This window comes from Mycteria americana, chromosome 8, assembly GCF_035582795.1.
Source record: "Mycteria americana isolate JAX WOST 10 ecotype Jacksonville Zoo and Gardens chromosome 8, USCA_MyAme_1.0, whole genome shotgun sequence".
NCBI classification, from domain to species: domain Eukaryota; kingdom Metazoa; phylum Chordata; class Aves; order Ciconiiformes; family Ciconiidae; genus Mycteria; species Mycteria americana.
Window position 1 is genome coordinate 12,722,093 of NC_134372.1, and position 25,623 is coordinate 12,747,715.

Sequence of the window (25,623 nt, forward strand, 5' to 3'; positions counted from 1 at the left end):
AGACTGCCCGGGCCCTGCTTAGCCAAGCTCCAGCCTTTTGGACAGATGTGCCCTCACAGGGTAAGAGCCACGGGGACATCCATCTCAGCATCCAGCTTCCCGGCCACAGCAGGGCTCAGTTTCCCAGCCCTGCTGTGGGCATGGAGCCATCTTCCTCGGGAAAGGCTGGGAAGTTTACACGTGGCAGACTCTCAGTGCCATCAGCCCTGACCAGCACATCCCAAAAATGCTCCGCTGGGCAGCGGCAGCTCAGGAAGAGGCAGGGAGAAAAGCAACAGGAGGCAAAAGCGCAGACACCAGCTCATCAGGGCAAGGGCTGGAAGGCTGCTACGCATGCTGTCAAATGGCAGGAGCTATAAGCTGCCTCTGCTTTTCTCCTTTCCCTTTGAGGAAGCCTGTTGCAAAAAGACAGGCTTCAACAGTAGGACTTGCAGGGTGAGAGCGTGTATGTCTGTGGGAGCTGGGGGCAGAGTCTGGGACAGCAATATTTGCCTTGGGCCAGAGCTCTTGTAGGTCCTTTCCAACGCGGGCTGCAGCGAGGGCTGGGCAGGGAAGGTGGGATGGGCAGCTGCCTGGCAAAGAGCCCTGCCCTGCTCTCTGCTAGCGGGAGGGAACAGAGTCACAGATGATGGGACTGCAAAAAGTAAAAAAAACCCGTGCAATTGAAAAAGGGGCAATTTGAAATCAGAGAGCAGTGCTGCAGCCTGACCTGGAGCAGATGTTTAACCAATTTTCTATATAATTCCCCCTCCTCTCCATTTGCTGTCGCAGCAGTCTCATGACAGCAATGCGGGCAAACCAAACCTCCACTCAGAACCTCCACTCATGTCTGTACCGGAGACCAAGCCACATCTGCAAAGCCCTGGGGTTACCACACAGATCAGATGTGGCTCCATATTGACCTAATTGCTGGCCCCCAAAAGCCCTTCCAGCCATTCAGCACACAGTCATTCACTGCCAGCACAGCAGACAGTCAGACCACTAATCATGGGCCAGTTGCGATCAAGATCATGTGAGAGACAGGAGAGAGAAAACTACTCACTTCATGGCTTTTGGGTTCAGGGAAGGGCTATTCAAAGACCAAGTTGTGCGTGGATGCCATTCCCATTTGGGTACCACTCCCCAGTTCCAGGCATCCCATGATCTATACAATTTCCCCCATGCCAAAATCACTGTGATTTTGTGGCCTGGAGAGGGCTCCGTGTCCTCTGATAGCAGGGGATGATCACAGAAAACACCCTGTGCTGGAAGGACGAAAGGCGAGACCCACAGCTTATTTCTCAGGACATCCTGAAGGAAGCCCACCTAGAGGTGACTCAGCTGGCACAGCGGTGGCCAAGTCAAGCAGGCCACCCTGTAGTCTAGCTGGCCATGGCCTACAGCAGCTATGGCCAGCAAATCAAAAATAGTGGCACAAATAGCATGATGTCTGTCCCACCTCTGGCTCTGCCACCCAAAGGAGTGACCTGGGGAGGGCCTTCAGAACACAGCTTCAGCCCATGGTGTTGGAGCCACAGCAAGTCGCCTTACCTGCCCTGCTGCCTGCAATCCTGAGGAGAAAGGTTATTTACCAAAGACAGACAAGCCTTATTGCACTGAAATCCATTTTCCAGGGAGTGAGAAAGGATTATTCTCTAGCAGCAATTTTTTTAGTGGTCCACCCAGTCTTGCTGGGGTAGACCATCACAGCATCGCAACTCCTTCATCAACCCTCCAATTAACACTTTCTCAAAATCCCTTAGATAGGAGGAAGGCAGTTCCCACACCAGGGGAAAGACCAACAGATGTAGAACACAAAGAGAATAAACTGGAGAAATGGGAAGAAATTTCAGGCCTCCGCTCCCCCTCCTTATCATTCCTATGGTCATTAGAAGTCTCATTTGGCAACCGGTTGCTCTTACCAGTTGCTCCGATTCTTTTGCTGCTTTTCTTGCACCTTACCTTAAATTGCCACATTTTCCAGTACGGCGGGACGTGGAACAGAGCCCTTCAACAGGAGCACTGCCTTGTGAAAGCAGTGGTTCCCTCCCTTGCTCCTCTCGCCTACTTCCACCCCAAATCTCACCCACCTTCTTTCCAGGGCTCTCCCAAAGAATGAAGACACCCTACTTCTCTCACAGGAGATGTCAAGAAAGCAAAAACTTTCTTACACAGTTTTCTGTGGGAACTTGTTCACAACATATTCACCTAACCCTCAATTCTCACTCAGCAGGGCCAAGTTGGAGGAGGTATTTTGTATTTCTGTTCTGCACCACCACCCTCCAAGCACGTGCAACATCTACCTCCAGCAGTATAAATAAACAAATAAACACAGCAGTAAGTGTGTGCTGGGACCCTGTGGCTGCGATCTGCAGCACAACGTGCCCAGGAGGGACGTCTCTCTGCTCCCACTGACTCCTTGCTCATTCCGCATCTCTGCAGACTTCGGTCACACACCCACCTTCAGCTCAGCAGCTTTATGGTTAAGTAGCAGCAACTGGAAGGCCAGGCACAGTGTGCGTGTTATTACTTGGTAATGCATTAGCAGGAGGAGGAGAGCATGGCTCTCTAAGTGGGTCATATAACATCAGCCATTATGTTCCAGTTGTTAAGTCAAATGAATTCATTATATTTTATGCCATTAATGGCATCATTCTGAAAGAGACAGCTGCAGCATCTTATCACTTAGGGACTTTTTCTTCCCAAAAACTAAATTTACGGTTGTGTGTATCTGTATGTAGCCAGCACATTTTAGTGACTCAGAAGACAAGGGGCTGATCACACCCGGCTGGAGCCAAGTGGTTACTTGCACCATCAGCTTCCTCCATGCTGTATGGAGCACACAGGTCCAAGCAAACCTTGCAGGACATCTCCATCACTCTGCTCTCATCTGCTATCCTGGCCTGCAGTCGTTTTCACCCGCAGCCCCACTGCAGAGCTGTCAAGATGCATTTACTAATTCACCTTTATCCTTGCATTTGTTATTCCAGCCACGACATCCCTTCCATAGGTCTGGCTGAGTCCCAAAACCCACATTCTCTCCCACCATGCAAACTCCTAGGCCATAGTCACTGCTACACCTCCCACACCTAAGGAATGTGATGGATATGTCACCATTTCCCCATCTTCTCCCTTGGGTTTTGCCATCTTTGTATATGTTTTCAACAGCATTCAGACTGGATTTTGGAGGTACCGGTCCTACCTCCAGACTGTATCATGGCTGCTGCAAGTACTAGTGCACTTCTTTGACATGATGAGATGTGGCATACTTTACTTGTGTGAAAATAATTTTTTGTGGACTTTAGTATTTTGTTCCTCCCCCCCAAAAATGCCCTAACATCATAATTTGCCTTATACTTAAGTACAGTCTTATATTCTTCAAGAGTATGGGACAAATCGCCTCAGCCTTATCTCTGTTGGCTTCCAATAATTTTCTGCAGGTACAAGTCATCTTACCCCTGTGAAAACAACTGTTTTACGTAACCTGTAACAGGAGTTTACGTCCCGGTTTAGGACCATCCCACCAAGAAAGTGGTGTCTTCTACATAAAACAGCAGGTCTGTTCCCAATAGATGGGAAGGGAAAGGCTCCCTGAGGAACCGAGTCCTTCAAGCTTAGTTCTGCACACAACCATTTCACTCCAAACCGCCTACCAGACAGGACATGGCCAGGCAGCCAGGTCCTTTCCAGCCCATCTGGAAAGCTGGTTCTGGTTTGCAACCTGAGAAAGGAGAAGAGAATGGGAAAGCACAGCAGCAGGGTGCATGCTGGTGTGGAACTGGGCCACCCTGCACCCGCAAGCCCAGGCCTCCAAGCCCTCAGCATTAATCACGTGGAGTGAAAAGCGAATCAGTGGGTGGGTTTTCATCACAGAAAGTGTTTGATAGTGGGGGATAGCCCACACGCCCCATTCTCCCAGTACTGGCACACCATTATATACCATCAGTCAAACAGGATCGAGCCTGATCAAGGTGGCTTCATCTTTGGTTGATGCTAGAAACCTCCCCTTACCTTGCAGTATTCATCGATAGGTATCAAGCGCTTGACTGCAACATCACGGATGTGACTCCGGCGGAAGAGGATCTTCCCTGAAACAGGAGAGATGGAGAGAGAAGAGCAGGTCAGCACAATGCCCAGGAACGCTCTCTTTTGAATCACTCTGTCAGGACCTATTGCCTGCGCAGCCTCTTCTTGCCAAAAGCACCGTACCTGAAAAAAAAGGCTCGTTCCCTCCCATAGATTAAATACCTTATCAGAATAAAGCACATCTAAAGTGGCAAGCACGTTCAAGGAGAGAGAAGAGGAAACAATTACCAGCAAACTGCATCCCCATCTTCTCTCACCAATGTGGCGATGACAGAGGAGCAGCCCCTATCAAAGCACGTGCCTGATACCTTACAGTCTGCTGGCATGCAAGCCATGGGTGTACAAGTCCACTGGCAAATGCCAGCACTCTCCAGAGAAGCGGACGTCCCTGCGACTGCCAGTGCAGGTGGGACCCTTGTTGCAGGCTCCAGGCTTGCTCAGGGCATCGGGGTCTAGTGTGGGCAGAAGTCAAGCCAGAGGGTTTCTCTCTGCGCAGCTCCTCTGTTGAACTGGTCCTCGAAGCCACAGTGTCAGGACCGCAGCTCTGAGTCAGACCTATAGGATTTTCCTTCCTGTCTGGGGTTTATTTGTGTTCTCCATTAACGGGATCTTCTCGCCACTCCATTTCCTCCCCTCTGGCTTGCGGTACAGGCCTCTTTCCTTTGATGTCTAATGAGTCCTAAGTGCTTCAAGCTGCTTTCACAGAGAACAGCTTCTCTGGCATTTAACGAGACAAAAGCCATTAGCAGACAGTGAAACAGATACAGGTAGAGACTCGGTGATCAAAAGGACTGGTAGTGGTAGGATTTCAGACCAGCACTTGCCAAAGCACCAGGAACCAGCACTGCTTTGCAACACAATCACCTGGAAAATTGTGTTTTAGCGGCGGGTGGGTGGGTGGTAATGAAGTTCCCTCAAGTTCCTCCTGACATCCCCCATACCATAGGAAAGTCTTGTCTCTTTTTGTCCCTACTTGGGTTTCCAATCCCACCACCAAAGCCAGGGAGAGCAACTGATGTGTCTGTCCATGCAATCCCTTCATTTATCAAAGAGGTCACATTGGGGCAACCCAGAAGCCAAACTCCCCTCACAACCAAATACCAATGCACCCTCTGTACAAGCAACGTGAGAACAAGGAAAAGCACTCTGGAGAGTCACACAGCCCTTTGCTGCACCATGGCTAGCTTCAGCCCCTACAGCGAACCTTCGCAGGAGCCACGGCATTGCTGGAACCAGAGGCTGGATGCTACCAAGCCACCCAAGAACTGGACGTGTTAAAATGGCCACACACTTATCAGAATTTTAAAACCAGGGCTGGGTCAGCCCCCTGCTTCTCCCTGACTTGTCCAGGATCTGGAACATCCATGACTTGTGCAGCCTGCCAATGCATTTTTTAAGCAGAGGTGAACTATGCCAACCCAACTTCAGCTTGCAAGGAGCATGAATCAGAACTTTATGGAGGAGCCAAATCTCCTGCTAGGCTCAGTTAATGCAGAATGCCTTCAAAACTGGACTGTCCAAGGGAGCACACAGCAATCACAGTACTAGCTCTGTACTTGCCCTCCAGTGAAATGCAAAGGGTCAGGCCAGCTCATACCAGAAGGACTGCTTCTCATTTATGTCCTGCTGACAGCGAGGGGCTGAGACATTCATGGTGGGAAATGCTCTGCTCTGAAATGCATTCCTTCTCGCAGCCTGCCAGAGCCAAGTCTGGCAGTCTTTATGATACAGTGAGAAAAAAATACCCCTCTATTCAATCTGTCTTTTAGATTTTGAGGGTGAATAGCCTGGGAACACAGAAGTTGTCTGGAAAGACTAGGAGGGAAAGGGAGCAACAACCAGGTTGGAGCTCCTTTCCTTGCCTATAGCAATTATTTTCCATCAAACAAGCAAATGATAAACAGTTTTCCCTTCTCACCAGCAATCATGGCATATTTGCTGTGTAGGTTTCTATTTGAATGATGATTTTTAAAAAGATGAATGGATCACAATAATTTTGTTGGTAATTGTGAGGAATAGCTGTTTTGGTTTTATGTCTGCCAAAATGAAATCACTGATGGGTGGGTACATTATAAATGTCTGAAATAATAAGCTCTGGGTGTGGAAATATTTAAATGTTTAACAAACAGATGCTAGTGAATAATAATAAAAAGAATATAGTTTTGGTGAATAAATACATCACAACAACTAAAGTGATCTTAAATTAGCCCCGGCACAGAGCATATGAACCAGCAGGAAATCCAGCTCCTCTCTTGATTTGCTCTAGAGCTAGTATTTTTCAAAAAGGAAATTTATTTTCTAACAAAAAGCTGCTTTTTAATCAAAATGCCTAATTAACATAATTGTAGACCCTTCAGTGCTGCCAAATACAGCTATATAAATCCTTGACTTGAAAGGCAAGAGAGAGCAGGAAACCACTTCCTTCCTGGAAGGGAAAGATGGGCAACTTGCTGGGTCAATGCGATGCAACATTTTCCTGGGCAGATTTTCCTTAGACCATATCTGCAAAACGGGAATAACAGTGCTGCCCACTGGGGCTTTTCACGTGGCCAAAGACCATATAATGCAAGAGAAACGCATGACATTATTCATCTCATATCTGCGCCCCTCACTGCTGTAGCTCCAGGGACACAGCGAAGGCAATGGCGCCCATCACTCACACCTTGTTCGAAGCGTTTTCTGCTTTATGCTTTTTTTGGCTGCCTCCAGGAGCTTGTAACAACTCCCAGCCTGGTACCGGGTTACTGCCCTGCTAGTCATCCAGGCGGACTCTCCTCCTCCTGCCCACAGCAGATACTCCTTCATGCTGAAGGGGAGGAGAGGGCTCAGGATTAGCTCCTTTAGATCCTAAAGGAAACACATGGCAAATAAATGGGCAGATGGGCCAAGGCAAGAGGGAAGTTAAGTCTGATGACTGCATTGGATAATTGCTGTCCTGGCCTCTTCCAGCGAGCAGCCTGACACAGGTACTGTGTAGAGAAGGGCTCGGTTGCTGGCCCAGCTTTGGCACAGTGTAACCTAGCTCCAGGCAAAGGCAAGCCATGCAGAACAGCGAGGAGAAACGTCTGCACAGAAAGATGCCAGCAGAAAAAAGGGGAAGGTCTCTGGGGTTTGATTTTCCATGGTGAAGTTTCCCAGTTGGCTGAACTGTTCAATCAGTAAATCTGCGGCATGAGAGATGCAGAGCAACAGAGAAGGGGGAGCAATCTCAGCTGCCTTTGTGGTATCTACCAAGAGCAAGGACAGCCTTGATGCAGCTTGGATCCGTGACCCCTGGATGCCTGCAAACTCAGCAAAAAAAAATTTGCTCCAATACGAGAAAAATAAGTACCACCTCTACCTTTTGTTTAAGAACATCCTTTGGCGAGATTCACTTTACTCCTAACATACTCATAGCAGTGCTCCTGCCCTCAGCCTCAACGTCAGCATGAGAAACACAAAGGGGAAAATGTGAAGGAAGGCAATTCTGCATCTCTCTCTGATTAGTAGGGTTTTCCATCAGCTGGTAAGGTCAGTGCTGCTGCAGGCTCCACTTCACCAGCTTCTCACTCTTGCCACAACTCAAGCACTCATAAAAGATTAGATTTTCTTATTTACATACATACGGTTATGCATGAGCAATCAGAGCAATGAGTATCCCTCCCTGCTAGCACAAGAAAGTCGCTGCACAAGGAAGTGCGGTAAAATACACTGTCCTTCATACACACTAACAAAGCTATGAGTACACTGAACGTTTATCACCTGGGAATGTGTCAAGTAAGTTGATTTTGGAAAAAGAAGAGAGAGATAAGGCACCACTATGGAGTGGCTGCCCTGGCAAGTCTCCCTGCGCAAGAAGTACCCAGGCTCCAGGACAGGCTGCCTGCTTTTTCTGGATTTTGAAAACCTGTTAATACCTACAGGGAAAAAGTGATGCCTCTGAGGAGGACAATGGCTCTGAAGACACTCTGTGCAGAAGTTACAATTTAGAAAGTGTTCTTTCTTCAGTAGAATATACAACACTTTATTCCAGTGAATATATTTATTATACATTACAGTAATATAACTGTAGATGCGCCAAAGCATTGCACGTGCTTTGCTGGCTACACATTTGTTACCCCCCTTTCCCAGCAGAAGTTAGGCGTTTTGCATGCATCTGCTCTTTAAGGGTAACCTGGCAGTATTATTATTATTATTCTCCGTCAGCATTTTGACTGGAGAAATCTGACCAACACAACCCATCCTTTAAAGATAGAGGGAATAAAACTGAAAGGAAGAGAGCTGAAATATAAGCAACTCCTTAAAAATTAAAGCAAATGAAGTCTCTCTGCACTGATCTTCCGTGCAAAAGTGGGAGGATGTTCCCTGTCTACGTCTCTCCGGCTATACCTGATACCATGTTTCATACGCTTACTGGCTGGTTACAGCTGCTGGGGGGAATTAAGCAATGCAGAATGGTTTACTATTGTAGGGTTGCTTTGGAGTAACAAGGATTAATTTCATTTAGAAAAAAGCAAGCCACCATAAATATTTACATCAGTTGGACATCAGAGTCAAAACTGAGTTTCACCACCCAAAATAATAAAAGTCTCCAGTTTTTCATGCAGTGCTTTCCAGAAATCACCAGGTGCTTTATACACAACATGAAAGCAGCTGGGGCAGGTGGAGGACCTCTGCCACCGCCATGTCCAGGAGAAGACCCCAGCCCCTGTCCTCACAAGCACCTCAGAAAAGGGGCAAGGCACAAGCGGCAGCCCTCAGCAGAGGATTCACCACGGGGAGGAAATCCCAAGGGCAAGCGATGTTAATTCTCGCCCTGCTGCTCTTAGCCAGGCCCTCCCAGCCCCGCGAAGGAGAAGCGCCGTGCCCTTCCCGTGCCACGCACGCTGCTGAGCTGACGCCTGGGCTGCGGCCAAAGCCAGCTGTGCTCTTCGGAGACTGCTTCCAAGTAACTGAGGCTTTTCCCTGCCCAAAGAAAAGACGAATTCAAGAGTAACAAAGCAGCAGAAGCTATGTCTCCGGCTCCCCTTGCCGACTCGAGCATTTGTTTACTTGTTTTATCTCCTTGTTGACCCTGGTTTGTTTTTACAGCCAGGCAAATACCAGGACAGGGGCTTCAGCGCTGGGGGCACCAGCTGGTTCTCAGAGGGGGACTGGGGAGGGCGGAAACGTAACAAAAAGATCCCAGCCTACCACAAAGCCAACCTCTAGCCACATCTGAAGGACTTCTGAGTCGGACGCAAGCGCCTCATGTCCCCAGCTAGGCAGTGGCAGGGCAGAGGTGGGGAGACCTTGCAAGCAGCCTGGAAACACGGCTATGGGCACTCAGGCCTGCTTTTCCCTTCCTCTGCCCGACCCCTTCCCTCCCTCCCTCCCCTTTTGACCTGCTGGCACCATCCACTCAGCTCTGGTGCTCAAATTGTCCCAGTGCTTCCATTTCCTCCCTTTCACTGCCCTGAGCACTGGGCTGACGGCAGGGAGCCAGCGGTGCTCTTCACCCTGCTGGGAGGGAAGCCTGGAAAACCACAGTGCCCTTGATGCTGTTTTGAGACTCCATCAGTCAGTGGATAGAGCTCACAACCTCCTGGGATGTGATGCTCCCCAGTTAGAAAGCTCCATGTTCCACCAACGCAACCGTGCTCCTCCTTTCTTCCCTTCTTCTTTGGGGACACTCCTCTCCCTGCACCACTGCTACTCATTTCCACCCACCGTGGCCAAGAGGGCCACCACACATTAGCAGGAGTTCATCCAACGTAGTGGCTAAGCAGCAAATCCATTCAGTGCATCCCTGTGAACCTCATGCCAGCTAGCGCTGTCCCACAACAGCTGTTGTCCTAACTGTCCCACCCTAGGAAGAGTTTTCATGTAAACCGCTGGCATGGTTTCCTTCAAATCCCTCCTTAAAATCTTCCTTTGCCACAATCCCTGCACTCCTTTCCCCCACAAAACCCCACTGTGATAGTCCTTCCACTGACACGGTCCGGCCAGGACACAGGTGGACAATCTGCTGGCTTTTACGTCCTATCCAGCAATGCAGTCACTGGAGCAGAGGTTGCCCTTCTGCGTTTAAGTTCCACATCACTGAGCTCAGGGCTTCAACAGCAGAAATAACATTGGCATGCTGCCTCATACCCAACTGGGCAGGAGGAGGAGGTTGGTGCCCACCACCCCCTTGCAGGTCATCTCTGGGGAGCATGAGCTGTGTCCCCCACGCAGTGGAGTTGGCACCAGCCAGAGAAGCTCCACTGAAGATGCTCTGTCTGCCCACCTTCCTCTGGTGCCAGAAAGCTTCTGCACTCCCAGGACTGGAAGAAACCCCCTTTGTGGCTAATCAAGGCTGCTTTGCTTTGTCTGATCGACCGAGAGCAAAGGGTGCTGCAGCGGCTCCAGAGGGGGGGCTGCAAAGTGATGGATGCAACATGGCCCCCGCTGCCTCAGCCATTCATCAAGGACTGCAAAGTGTCAGAAGAGAGCTTGGGGAAAGGGCCGATAAGGAATTCAAGTCTCCAGCAATATGAGATAGAGCAGGCAGGCCACAAGAGGGGTTAATCTCTCCAAACAAACAGGTAGGGCTCTGCAAATTATTCCCTCCCATGGGAACTCTCCAGGCAGAGCTGAAGTTATACTGGGGAGTAAGGAGCTGAAAAAAACAAGGCAGAGGCACTTCAACCAGCAAAATGGTTGAGGCCCCTCTTGAGCCAAAGGCTGTTACTGGATCTCCAGCAAGTTGGAAGGGCAGAGAACCTGAAATAATCACCCTGCCGATCACGGCCGCGAACCAAGACAGATATTTCAAGAATGGAAAACCATCTGTGCCTCTTGCTTTACCCTGAAGGACTCCCCCCACTCCCCCCTGCCCCACAGCCTCGGAAGGAATTCACTTCTCTGCACCTTTCAAATCACATCCAGATTTTCCCTGGCACCGGTTCCAAACTCACTTCAAAAAAAGGCAGCCCCAAATGTACATATAATTAATCCCAGCCCACGGAGCAGCCAGCTACGTGGGCTATTCCTAGGATGGGGAAGCAGGCGTGGGAGATGGCGTTTCCAGGAGCCCTGCACTTAGCATCTGTTTGGCAAAGTCCTGCGCTGTGCACGTACCCTGGTGAAAAAGAGGGGGACCAGCAAAGTGCCTCTGGGGCTGTCCTGGCTATAGCATAAGCATGGAGTCCCATACGTTGTGAAATGAAGCCAAATTAAACAGTGCCCCTATCAAGACAGCCCCTTCCACTCCCATGGTTTGGGATCCTGCTGGAGCAGGAGCAAAATGTTCCCAAGGCCATTGCTTCTATGGCCTATAGTGCCATGCAATGGAGAAAAAAGTAAGGTAGTTTGTTTAAAGACAGTTCAAAGGTCAGAAGCAGAGCAACTGCTTCAGTGCAGCACTCTGCCGAGGGTCATACTGCCCGCACGTCAGCAGGGTTAGCTGAAAACCTACAGAAAAGGCAACCATACTGATTATGGGCTGCAAGCTAGCCTGGGACCGTCCACGCAACAGTGCTACAACAGAGATGCCCATCTTGCTAGAGCAGAAATTAGTAATTAGGACCCTTGCCCCATCTCCAGCTCTGATGAAGATGCAATGGGACTGGGGAAAGTCAGGTAATATGACTGGAAAAGGGATGAGTTGTCTTCCACCTCCTTCATGGGGCCTTTGTGGGGAGCTTTAGCATCCCCACAGTTGTTCTGGGAGAAAAGCCCCAAAGTATGTGGGCACCACTGATGCCCATGCCAAGCAGGTTAGCAGGCTGGGAAGGGAGTAGAAAGGAGGCATCATTCTGCTTTTGAAAATGATCTCACCGAACCCCCTTTCTCCTCCTCCCTTCTTGGGAGTTCACTATTGTCTGTAGCTAAAGCTTCCTAAAAAGCAATTTTACAGCCAAAGTTAGCTCAGCATCAGGCAACCCCTCCTTGCTGAGGCTCACGTTTCCAGCGAAGCTGACTGGCCAGGATCTGCTCCAGGCCACTCGGGCTGTACGAAGTTTGGAAGGCTCCACTCTCCTTATAAAAGCTGTTTCCTGAAAGATCTGGCACAGCCCTTACACAGCGGGCCCAACTGAGCTCATTTGTTTTCTTAGTTCATTCTTTCCTGGGGTCTCCATACCATCATCTCCCAGCCAACAAGCATGTAACCCTTAGTGTGGACTCCTGCAGGCGAGGACAGAGCTGCCCAGCACGACGTCACCCCGGGCTGGGCAGTGACAGGTCTTTTCTCTCTCGCCAGCTGCTCCTGACTCCACTCCAGGGACCCCAGTTGATGCCATGCACGGGCTGGGTGCCGCCAGAGCTGTTTCAAGGGGCCATCCTCAGCACCACATGAAGCTGGGCAGGCTGTGCCAGTGGCTCAAAGCCAGCAAAAGTAGCCAAGAGTCCACTTCAAATTCCCCTATATGGCAGCAGAGGTTTTTCAGGCATGGTGCAGGAGCACTGCAATGTCCTGCCAGGCCGAACCAGACCCCACCAAGCTGTGCTACGGGATGAGCGTGGTGCCAACACCTGGGAAAGGACAACCCCTGGCCCCAAACCTCAAGTGCAATTGCTCTGCTCTGCTTCGGAGGACCCAGCTTTATGACTCCACTTCAGAAGAGCTGAGTGGGCTGAAGGACTTGCACTTAGGATACCGTTTTCTGATACCATCAGAGACCTACTTCAAAAGACCCGAAGTCTCTAGAAATTTCCAAGAAGCCACATCCTCGAAGCAAACATTAACAAAACGAAGCAACACAAAGCAAACAGAGTTCCCATGGGCTGGATGTTGTAACTACAGCGTATTCATGGAACTGTCTTCCCATTCCAGGAAACCAGCCTGACAGACAAACCCAGATGGCACCTTCTCAGGTCATGGTGGTGACCCTGAGTTTGGGATGCTTAGGGGTTTGCTAAGAAAGGCAGAGCTGCAGGAGGCACAGGGTCGCAGGAGACATTTTTGAGAATTGCAGTGGCCACAATGTCTAATGTTACGCTACAAAGGACTTCCCAGAAAGCAGTGTACTTTCAGTAAACCACCGGAGCCAAATCTCCATTGGTAATGAAATTCAGATGCTAAAAATGTTGCTCAAAACGGGACTGGGAACTAACTACAGTACTCACAGAAGCTGAACATAATCAAAACCCTAGCAAGTCTAAGCATACTAGAGCCACATTTTGCAGAGAAAGAGACCCAGGCTGTGCTGACCTCACCTGGACGGCACCCCTAGGCAAAGAGAGACGAAGTTTGGGTTCAGCTGTAAGTAACAAAACCCATTGCCATCCCAAACTGGCAAGGCCAAGAACTGCTCCAGAAAGGAACCATCCTCTAGCACAGCCAGCAACTATTAAAAGAGCCTTCCCTTGTCCCCTGCTCGGAGGTAGGACACCATCCCGTACTGGGATCTTCTCACCACACCACCCCTTGCCCTGTGCTGGCACCTGAAAGTACAGGTGGTAAAGCTGCAGGTGCCAGCTGTTAGGCATCAGTAGTCCCTCTCTTCTCAGCCATCGCAAGCCACTGCAGAAATGAAATGTCAAGAAATATTTCTGGGAGAAGCATGGACTAGCGGTTTTCCAAGTCAATGTGTGACTGCCTCAGTAAACGGTATTTAATCCTGTTGCAAAAAGAGGACCAGAGCAAAAGGGCAAACGTCTCTGCAGAGGACACACACAAATGCACAAGCTCCTCTAGAGGATGGTGATCCTAACTCCCCAAAACTGCCTTCTTACACAAGAGCCAGGCTTTATTTTCCAGAAACTTCAACGCCCTTTTTCCTCCAACGGAAATGCCAGTGACATGCTTTTTAGCGAAGGGAAACTATTTCAACACCAAGAAGAAGAAACAAATATTGATGAGTGTGCTGCGAGAAGCAGTGCTCCGACCAGGCTTCCCGAGCCCGATCGCTGCCTTCCAAAAATAGCAGCATTTTGGTGGGAATTTTCTGCAAGTGCAGCATGGCCAAACCGTTATGTCCAATTTTTCCAAGTTACGCCCTTTGCCAATTTGGCTTCCATTCTTCTGCCCCACTCCTTGCTGGCAGAAGTACTTGTACAGCAAAGGCTTTTCTGCTGTATTAATGTCAGGTGTGCTTTGCTTTTGCTGATGTTACAATGCAAGGACAAGCCAGAATCAGAAATCCCTCTATGGGAAATCCAAACAAGAATCTCTTGCTCAGAAAGGGGTGTAAATTATTTTCTTCACGCCAGTCAGCAAAAAGCAAAGCCCACTAAGCGCCTTTATGTTTCTAGAAAAGCCAGGAGGCTTCAAAAGTATGTTCACAGCACAAAGGGCTGCACTAAATGGACCTGACAGTCACTGGAAGTGATTATGGTACCGTGACATTTCTAAATATGCCCATTAGCTACTTGGGGGTGGGGGTAAAGACAACTCTGTGGTCAAAGCCATTAGCTATGGGTGCATGAAAGACTCCCAGGGCCCCCTCAGGCTGGGTATTTTTGCAAGGCACATTAGGGTTCTTTTTTTCCCTGTAGCAGCAGCACCAAAGGGCAGCCACAAGCAATCTCCTGCACCACAAAGTTTGCAATGGACCACTACATCTATTCCTCGGGCACACAAACGCTCAGCTGCACGTTGGGCTGGCAGAGCACACATCATGCCACAGAAATCCTGTCCTTAGGCAACCAGTCCTGAACATCACAGGAGGAAGCCAAGGCTGTCAACCATCTTGATTTAACATGAGGAATTCAATTGTTATTTCTTTCTCTCTGGATGGCCCTTTGAGTTGCATGGGACAGGAAAAACAGTGTATGAGCAGTTCCTAGGGAGCCTCACACCACCCTCAGCCCTGTGCCATGCTAGCCAGACCCCTTCCAAAAACAAGCAGGCTGCTGCGGGGTTGCTCCTGGCAGAAGCTGTGCAAGCAGGGTTGCTTAGCTGAAATCCCCCACTAATACTTTCTGGAGGGAGAGAGAATGACTGAAGGGTTTAATACTCGCTGGGCACATTGGTAACAAACACAGATGTTTTAATGGACATGGTGCAGGCCAAGAACTTGCTATTGCTCAGATGGTTCAGGAGATAAGAGCTAAAGCACGTGTATGCTCACACATGTACTGGGAAAAAGCTCCTGTCATGCCAAAACCAGCATGGTTTTTGCTGGAGTCCACTCGCCTACCTGGCAGAAAGGGGATAATCCTTTGCTTGGGGTCCTTCTGCCCTCCTTCCATTGGAAACTTGTCCAGCATTTGCATCTAGAAAAGGAAACGCAAGAGAGGTGATTAAAGTCAGTGATTAACTTGCACGACACAAGGCCACTCTCCCCAGGAGGAGGAGAAGCCTGTTCTCCAAAACAGCAGTGTCCTAGACATCGTTCACAGCACCATCAGCCAGGGTACAGCGACCTGCAGCACCGAGGGAAGCACATCCAAAGCAGTGCCAGAAGCACAAGATCTTAGCATCATCTCCACTATTTTCAAGGCATTTCTCACCACCGATGTTGCTCATCACTATCATTCTGCTCAGCACGGGTGATTTATGTAATCTGCATTTCTGCAACTATTAAGTTTCATCCTGATGGACCTCGGTCACTAGATCTCAGAAGCTCCTCAAAAAAGGCATATTTTACGCTTATTAGCTCAAGCATAGCACAGCACTGACACAGTTCCTGGACTACAGCTGACTTGGACTCACAGCACCAACTCATGTTTGCCTGCAACAGGACTTGAAGTTATACGTCAAGTTTGGGGAATGCTTTGTGCTACACAGGCTTTGAGGGATGAATGTTTTATGGGATCTTCAGCATTAAACAAATAATTTCCTGACTGATGCAACTGCACTTAGTACGGTTAGTCAGCAAAGAGAGGTGATAACCAGCTCCTGCTCTCGCTGGGTGCCTGCACCGGTGCTTCAGCACATGCACACAACTTCCTTGCATCTGCTATAATGCTTAATATCGATGCCCCGGCAGGATCCACGTTCTCAGTATTTCCTCTACTTGGTCTTGCTGGAAAATACCATTTGGATTGGGCTTTGCACTTTACACAGAGCAGAAGAGGAGAAAAAGCATGCCCAGCCATCCATCCAACCACTCAGATACTCCCTCCTTTGGAAGGAAGGGGAGGGAGATACAAACTCTCCCTTGTTTTCTCTGGGGCATGGATGTGAGCTCTGTTTCACATCACCTGAAGAGCTCCCTGGTCCCCAGGATATTTTAAATGGGTCTTGCCCTCTCCTATTGGAGATATTGCACTCTGCATAAATAATTAAGCACTTATGGAAGCACTGGAGACAACCTGCCCAGGAAGTGTCCTGAGCACCTACAAAGTCTAAACAGCCATTCTCCTCTGGCACAATTAATATTTAAAGTATTTCATGCAAAGAGGAAACTATGCAACCAGAGAGCCCGAGCCATTCATCCCACGAGAGGCATCTGCAGGCAGCCCTCGCCCAGCCTGGCAGAAGGATGGGCACCACCGAGCAGCCAGAGGCACATGCTCCCTCCTGTCTGCTGCTCCGCCACGTAACATTGGGACCCCCTCCACCCCAGGGAGTCTGTGCAGGGCCAAACTCTGGGGTCCCAACACCCCTGGGGGACGTGTCCCACCTAGCTCCCTGGTTTTCATGGCTCTTGTTCTTTGGCACCTATTTTTCCACGTGCTTTTTACAGGAGGTCTCTGCTCCTAGCTAAGGGCTGGGGACGCCTCTACTGCTAAGCACAAGCTTGTTTAAAGTGCTGTAATGCTAAAGCTAAGCCCTTTTTGTTGATATAGCCCTCCACACCCCTGCACATGCAATACTTGCATTTTTTTTTTCCTTGGATCTCAAATGCACCAGGATAAAATTCTTGAGGTTTGGTGGAGAGGGGGCAGAAGGAAGGAAGTGTTTTTCCTACATTTTGAGAAGAAATAAAAACCTCCCCCAACACTCCCAAAGACAACAGGAAAGCCAAAAGAAGCTCTCAAATATTCTCTTCAAAATGAAAACAAGACATCTCAAAACCAGGATGACACTAAGCACAAACGGACCCTGTTTACAGCTCCTTCTCGAAACAAATTTTAAAGGGTTTACAACAAAGAAAATGAATCCAGACTCAGCAATAACTGGGTGACGTTACCAGCAGCCACAAAGCGAGCCCGAGCACGGCTGAGGGAGGACTCGCCTCCCCGAGGCACTGCAGGCTCCCAGGGCAGCACCACTTCCCCAGCCTCTCTGGGCACGCAATTGCCTCCTGCTCTTCCCTCAATCCACGAAAATAAAGGATGACACCACATCCCCATTACCCTGCAAAACACCTGTGTTGTGCCACAGTGGAGAGGTGCCTCTGGCCCTGCTCCTCCTGTGGGGATGAGCTTGGGAAAGCTTGTGACTGGCAAAGGGTGAGCAAAACAAGTCGCAAGTGCTGCACATCTGATTGCTGTTAAGCAACGCAATACTTGAGTCACTGGAAGCTTTCCCCTCGTCTCATTTTTGAACGCGAGCTGAGGATCTCTTGCTTCTGGGAGCACTGAGAGCCTCCAAGGCACAAACGGTGCAAGCTGTGTTTTCTCCCGTATGCACGTGCCTGGGCTGTGCCTCTGCCCAGATCTGCTCCTGACAACCATGTGATCCCACCAAACCCGTCCAGAACTTCAGCCCAGAGGTTCTCCATTTTCTTTTTTGTGACTGAAAGTGCCTCTTGCAGTGGCTGCTCAGTGATCATGGGGCGGCGTGGGGACCCTCTCCCTGCAGCCACCCTGCTCCCCTCCAGCCCAGCCCAGAGCCCCCAGCATCACTCCAGCCTGAGCAGACCCTGCACTGCCGCTGTGGGTTGGTACCCTTATGCCTGTATACTCATAAGCTGCTATTTTTCTCTTGCCGGAGGGATGAAAAGAGGTTGCAAGGTGCCTGGAGCACCCTCTGGCATGCACAGAAAGAGGAGAAGGTGGGGAAGGAGCAAGGCAGAGGGGTCAGTCCCATGTATCCCACCCAACCTGGTTACCACATCACGCAGCTCCAGAGAAGGCAGCAGCAAATACTCCTTCATCAGTTTTACTAGGCTTGAGCCTGTGGCTGAAGAACAGCTAAAAACCTACTCCAAAGAAAACAACCCCAGCGCCAGCTGTAACCATGGCAGGCAGTTTGCGTTTCCAAGATACAAGAGCACACATCTGCAGAAATCCTGTCCGTGGGTCACGGGCTGACAGTTCTTCCGTAGCACTACACGCCATAAAGCTGCAGCGAGGAAAAGCACAGAGCAGCGATGGGAAAAGGTCAGCTCCAGAGCTGAGAGATGCTCCAGACACCCGGAGGAAGCCAGCTGACAGGTCTCTAGGATCTGAGGCTGCCTGTACCCTTCCTGGCCCATCTTGCTCCTGCTGATTTTGCAGGACGGGGACTACAGCACAGGTTGTTACAATGCTCTTCCCCAGGAAAACCAAGGAAAGCAGGCATAGCCCTAGAAGAGGGATGGAAAAAGAGTAAAAGTGCAGCAACCCCACAAGCCCTGGGGGAGGGATGCACAGACAGGCATCAGAAGACGGTCTGCAGAAACAGAGGCACGCCAGCAACAAGGCAAGGCAGGGCAGGTTTCCTGGGAGAGCACGTTTCTCCCCAGCCTCGGCAGGGAAACGTGCTCCCCAGCAGGCAAGGAGTTGTGGAAGGCAGGCGGTTGGCACGGGGAGACTCCTGCAAATCATCTCAGCAGCAAGGGTTTCCATCCAAGCTCCAAACAAGACTGCTCACATCACATTCCCAGAAGGGAGGACTTGCCTGGCCATCCAAGTTCCCGGGAGAGGGGGAGACGGGGCAGGCGAGAGGCAGACAGACACACAGCCCGTCGGAGCACAGCTATCCCTGCCGAGCACGGGAGAGCACGGCGAGGCCAAGAGCCAGTCTGGCTCTCAGCAATACACTCAGCCAGGTCAGGGAGAAAAAATGAAGGGAAAAAAGAAACAATAACCCTATTGTTTCTCCCCTTCCAAGATTATTTCAAAGTATTTGTGACAGAATCTTAAAAAAAAAAAAAAAAAAAATTGGAGTGAATGCAGTTTAAAGCATTTCAGTGTGCTTTTATTATGCAGGAAGCTGTTGTCTCACACTTTTCACCAATTCCTTTGCAGTAATGCTGGACGGGAGGTGATCACATGGCTGCCGGGCCCTGGCTCCCTAAGCCAGGACCGGGGCACAGATACCCCAGCGGTGTATCTGACCGGCAGCGGGGCTCCCCCCAACCACGCGTCAGGATAGGGCACAGAGCCATGTTTATCCTGCTATTTCTCCTCCACCAATTTATCTTATCAGTTAGCTGGTTTTCTTTTAACCCAGAAATGCCTGGGCAGTGAGCCTTTCTGGAGTGAGCCAGGGCTGAAGGTCTATGCACACCGTGGGAGCACGCTGTCCCCATGGCCCAGCTGTCCCTTCGCAGGGCAGGCGATAACACCGGCGGGGCCACCTGGGGAGAGGGAGCCTTTCAAAAGCAGCGTTGTATCAACAGCTAACACATTGGCAGGCAGCTTCTTCATTAACAGGAAACTCGTAAGATAACATCCTAATTGAATCAATTAAGAGTGCTGCAGGCTGCAGGGGATCCTAGGGAGAGGGGAATGTATGTGCTCAGCGGTGTTCCCGGGAAGCAGAGCATTCAGGAAGGGCTTTGCCCAAATAGGAGCTGAAGGTGTAATGCCAGAGGGATACACCACGCAGGCAGCGATGCACCAGAGGGGTACGTCTGCTGGAGGAGCAGGGCCCCAGGTCTAACAGGCTGCACACGGGGCCCTATCGCTTCCCAGCCAGAATCGAACTCCAAGAAGTCTCTGGAAAAAAAAAAAAAAAAAAAAAAAACAAAAACCACCAAACCAAAACAACCTCAAGCCAAGAGCCAGTAGGTAATAAGGTGTGTCATCACTTTGCTGCTTCTCTGCTTTCTACAATAAAGTGGAAAAGTTTTCCCCTCTAAAATATAAAGGTGAGGAAAAAAATTTATTTTTTATTTAAATCTGATCTGGTAGAAAGAAAAATATAAGGGTGAAATGGTAAACACAGAGGTCCTGCATTCCCCCAATAACGATGAACCAGAAGGACACGGGATTACTCTTGCAGCAAGTCCTCTGCAGCCGGGAGGACTGTGGGATTTGCTTGTGTCAAGCTGCTCTAAAGCCCACGCTCTCCATTACTGAGTGTTAGGGCTTGCGTGGCACGTACCAGGGCTGCAGAAGAGAAAGCAAGTCTTTGCCAACTTATGGAGGGGATGGTGCATGTCACCGAACAGCAAGATATACTAGCACAGGCTGGGGGGTGATGAAATACCCAGGTGAGGAGAACAAACTCTTCCACTCTTGCACAACACCAGGAGCCAATGTCGGAGCCAGGCTGTAAGCCGTAATCGCAGGCAGGGAGCGAGGGAAGTTCCCCCTTCTCTTATCAACAGAATTTGCTTTGGCTACGTGACGGAGGTTCAGCATAAAACCACATTCCTCCTCCTTGGTCTAGCAAGCAAGAGCTGACCTAACCCATGCCTCCACCAGACACATCCGTTATCCAGAGCAGAGAAGTGAGCTTTTGACACCACCCGAGGGGAAAAGGAAAAAAAAAAAAAAAAGTTCAACAAAAGGCTTCAGAGGCCGGCTGAGTGTGCGGCGGCAGAATCACAGGAGACTCTTTGTGAGTGCAACAGCCTCCCCACTGAGAGAAAGCAGCAGCTTGCCATGGGGGAAAGATGGGTCCGAGCCAAGCCTGCTCTCATCCCACACTCTGAAACGCCCCATCAGCCCTGTCCCTTGTGAGAAGGGGAATGCTGCAGGCAGCCGGACACACCGTGTGCCTTGCTGTCCCTGTGGCAGCAAACTCCAGATGGGGATGTTCAGATGCGCTGCTCACCCTGACCTCCACGCGCTGAGCAGGGCATTAGTCAGGTCTCCTCTTACAGGAAGAAGAGTCCTCCAAGGGTCAGCATCCCACTGATCTCCAAATGCAATGGGAAAGGGATGCAGGTCCAGCAACCGCCTGCCATCACGGCAGCACCCCGGCTGCACGGGGACGTGATGAAGGACACAGCTGCGTGCTGAGAACCAGAGACTGTGCAAAGGGGCTCCTGCAGATCAAAGCAGCATCGTGCCCTGGAGCCAGCTGGTTCGGGGAACATCTGCCAAGCAGATAGTCTGGGAAGGAGAACGACATCTGGCAGCAGCTCACAGGCTACTGATGTTTAGTCTCTTTGCAATCCTACAAGAGGCACCTTCCCTGCGTCCATGTGGACTGTCTATAAGGAAATGGGGTGAAAACACAACAGCCCAGAAGACAGAAGGACCAACGCGGAGCAAGCTCACATCCCCGGTGTGGCGATACTGAGCTCAGGAGGTCAAGCCTGGGGAAGGACTCACTCTACTGGTGCGGCACCGCATACTGCCCATTCAATGGCCAAAGCGAGTAGGTTGTTCAAAGGCAGTAATGGGAGCTGAAGGGCAGCACAACTGAGCAGTTTCTTGATGACCACAGTTTCTCCCCAGTCCCTGCTTTTCTGGTGCAAGAGATGAGTTCAAGGGCATTTTACACATTACCAGCCAGAAGCAATCCTGACCTCCTCAGCACTAGGAAATGGCATCACAGAGGCTGGATTGTGAAAACCTGATGGAAAAGTTTAAGCGTCGCTCAGCAATAGACAAAAAAGAATTAACTGAAGTCAGAGAAAAAAAGGGCTACACAAATTGGCAGCAGCTGCCACTGCAAGAGAAATTTCCTATGAAATCACAGGAAGCATTAGACAGAGGGAGACACTGGTGCCTGTGAATAGCTCGCTGGCATGGAGAGGGCAGTGGGCGCAGGGCTGAGCAGGACGCATCCCTCTGCCCGTGCTGCCCCCCCCAGCCCGGGGCAGCCCCAGGGCCGAGCCACCACCAGGTCTGTGCTACCCCGAGTGCTCGCCCATAAACCACACGGACCAAACCTGGGGAGCTGGCGGGCTCTGCCAGCACACGGGGGCTTGGAGGATGTGGCAGCTTCACATCCACAGGTTTGATCCGAGTGCAACGGTCCTCCAAAAGCAATCAGGCAAAAAGCTTCCACTGCCCAGGATGGGAGATGTTTCCAGCTAGAGCACCCGCTGATTCTCTGAGTGGAAACCTCAGCGGTGCTCAGCTACCGCTTAAGCAATCAAGACCATGACAGGCACCACACGCTCACCAGGACTGCCGGGATTCCCAGCAAAGAAGGCACTTGGCCCCAAGCGTCTAACCCCTAAAAGCCTGTATTAACCTCGGTGTAAGGAGCCTCCTGTTTTATCATCCAGCCATCAAACTTAAACCCCCAGAAATCACTAGAAGATTATCATGTTTGTTTATTAGTGATGAGAGGATGGGAGTTTCTGGTTGCAGATATCACCGTTGCAACCAACGCCATGTGCTAATTGCAGCAGATGGGCAAGAGAGTCGTGGAAGGAGAAAGAGAAATACCCTCATCTCCAGATATCTCTCTCTCTGGTCAAGCCAGGCCCAGCTTCCTGCAGAGATTTCTATGTCTGTTCTGTGCTCATCTACAAAGCGCATTTCCAAGAGCATTAAAAAAAAAAAATCATGTTTTAAGACATTCGAAGTTTTCAAAAGCAACAAGTAGCTCCAGGTGCCCACTCAAAGGTACCCAGAAAGGAACCAGAGGGCAGACAAAGCTTCATGTTCCCCAAACCCAGCTCCAGTAAGGCATCAGGTGAGACACCCCAAGATGGTGGGATCCAGAATCACCACCCATTTTTGGATGGCCCAAACAACTCCTGAAAAGCACTGCTTGCTTTCCCTCCTTTTGTGAGCCTCTCAAGAATATATTTGGGAGAGACTAGGGAGAGACTAAGGAGAGAGTTTAGTGTTTAAAAAAAGAAAAAGAAAACCTCAAATTTGGAGAAGAGCACCAAGCAATCTCCATTAACACAGCCTCCTCACGGAGCTGCTGATCCCTCTGTCTTCTTGGGTGATTAAAATACATCGCTTTTTATGTTTGATTTATTGGTTCTGAATCCTGGAAGTCATCATTCTCTTTACAGTGCTTTACTAATCCATTTTCCACTTAATTTCTGATAATTGCAGCCTCTAGATGGCATTAGGCCGGGTAGGCAGGTCCCAGACTGCACAGATGAGCACTGAAAGCTGCAGCACTCCGTGCAGGCACCAGGAGCAGAGCATTATCACCACCAAACAACTCCTACAGCATCCATAATTCACCACCAGTGACCTAGCCGTGGGAAATGACTCTTGCTGGTAGACGTGCTTTGGAACAGAGCAGCAATACCCGGGGGTGACGCTGGTCTGTGCCGCTTCCTCTTCCCTATCCCGTCCATGGGAACGTCCCCCCAGCACAGCCGGGGCTGTGTCGCACCGGGAAGTACCCTTGGAAAGGAGCCTCGTTACGGGAGCAGGGAAGAGCTGTGCCACCTGCCCCAGCCTGGTGCCAAAGACCACAGAACCACCACCACAACCATCACTGGAGCTGTCACGGCAGCAGCAGCCATAGGGAAGGCTGCAAAGACGATCCATGTTCACCCACATCCTCCTCTCTAGCATCCCAAAGTAGACATGCTCGGAAGAGTGGGAAGTCATGAGATTTAGTTTCTGTTGTGGAAATGGAAACAACGGTGGAGAAATACCAACACATTTGCCCTATTTCATGTGTTAAGCAGCGGAGGCGCAACAAGGGGGAGGGCCATGCTCAAATACTCCAACCAGATGTAGTTTCACATCTAACACGGTGCTTCACACCAAGAAGCAGCCTTCAGTCAAGTGTTTCAGTGACGGGTCACAGAGAGACTTTACGCACATGCCACCCCACTCCGAGCTGCACGCTTGCGAAAACTTTGGGATGACTTGTCCCTAGCTTCTTCCCCATTGCTCATGATCCGATTTCTCTTCAACACCTCCTTTCCCAGAAACCTTCCCCACTCCAGATCAGGAGCAGCAGACCAGCGTATATTCCTTCCCTGAAATTAATGCCAAGTTTTAAATCTGTGGCAGGCCCAAATGTGATGAGACAAAGGAGGAGGCATTTGAGCTACAGGCAGGGCTGCAAAAGCTGCAGTCCTACCACTTGGGAGAACACTGCTGGTGCAGAAATACCCGCCTCATGACCCTCCTCTTGCATCAGACTTTTTGCAGATCTGTTTTCCCTGCTGCTCCTTCCCTAAACGCAAACCCCACCTTCCAAGTGAGTACAGTCAGCAGAAAGGCCAATGTGGAGAGATTTTTGTCTCCGCGCAAGGGAGGATTTCATTCTGCTTGGGTTCATGGTGGTGTCCATCAAGAGCAGCTCCATGGCAGCCAGTGCAATTACACAGGTGGAGAGCGAGACACTGCAAACCTGTGAGGTTTAACTGCCAAAGCCAGGGTCTCCGTATGAAACGGATATGCCTTAGTCCTTAGCCTGACCATGCTCCTTTCCACCCTCTCCCACCTGACAATAAAACTCTCGGTCTCTCAGAGACAGAAGCTGATGGAACCCTGAAGCCCCGGGCAGACGGTCCCATGGACAGCATGAACCAGCCCAGCTCCTGCGTGAACCCACCAGCATCCCCACCCCGCCTCCTTCTGCACCTGCCCTTGTATTCCTCCATTTATAGAAAGGGCGGGATTTAAAGATGCCAAGTTCAGTGGTGCCCAAAAACCCAAGGTGGGCAGGCAGTCTCTGCAGACAGCGCATACCCACAGCTGCCGCGGCGAAGCACCGGGGCAGGCGCAGGAGCCTGGCACTGCCACCACCCGCATGATGGCAGGAGAGGACTCGGAGCACTTCTGAGTTCAGACAGACCTTGCCAGAGGGCCAGAGCTTGCCAAGAAACTCTGCTGATTGCAAAACCAGAACGCTGCCATTAAGCGATGTCTGATGGAAGAAACCGGCCCTCGCGGCTTACGGAGGAGTTAATGCACTTAACAGGGAAGGGTTGAGTGAGCGCCGAGCAGCGGAGCTGGGGTATGGGGAGCCCCGCGGGGAGCCTCTGGGACTGCATAAAGCACGATGCAATGCAACTCCAAGGGGAATGCCATCCTAACCCAGGATATTCGCCCTTTGCCAGGGCCTGGAGCCAGCAAACACAGAGGCACCACGGAGGAGCCCCAGCAGCCAGCAAAGTGCAGCAACCCTGCTGCTTTCTGTGCATTTAAACATGAGAACGCAAATTTCACAGAAAATTCAGCCCAAACCACATACCTTGAACTGAACCTGCATTTTTAGGATCCAACCAGGATAGAGGGAGATCGAGCAATGCCAAGGTTTTCTGGCATAACTAAACCTCTAAGGAGCACGAATCTTGACAGCACCCTAATCTTAGAGCTCTTCTCTGAGTGTAATTCACCACAGAGATAAGAAGAGAGAAAACCTGAAGAGCCTCTGGCCAAATTCACTGGCTGATAAAAAGCCACCACGGTTTTGGGGCTCAAAGCACCCACCTGTTGGCAGGTGGGAAGCAGCTGCCCCCCAAACAGAAACCTCAGAGCTCCCTGGGAACTTTCCAATGGGACTTTTTTATTTCCTGGAGGTGGGCGGAGGGGTGGGAGGGGGGGAAACTGGAAAATGCTGATTTGCCAAGAAGAAAGATCAGCAGACGAGTATCCATTTCAATTAACATTTCGATTTGAACGGTAAAACCTAACTGCTAAAATGAAAATAATTTTTTTAATGTTTTAAGTGATGCATCAAGG

General features: G+C 50.3%; 1 protein-coding gene across 2 annotated transcripts in view; it reads right to left on the reverse strand.

Annotated features, from left to right (window-relative positions):
• Positions 1-25,623, reverse strand: part of SH3PXD2B (SH3 and PX domains 2B) — a 79,631-nt gene that overhangs the window by 30,290 nt on the left and 23,718 nt on the right. For both annotated transcript variants that reach the window (XM_075509784.1, XM_075509783.1), the window contains exons 3-4: positions 15,150-15,225; positions 3,991-4,067 (exon numbers count right to left, since the gene is read on the reverse strand). In XM_075509784.1, the coding sequence (XP_075365899.1) occupies positions 3,991-4,067; positions 15,150-15,225 (153 nt within the window). The remainder of the gene's footprint in view (positions 1-3,990; positions 4,068-15,149; positions 15,226-25,623) is intronic.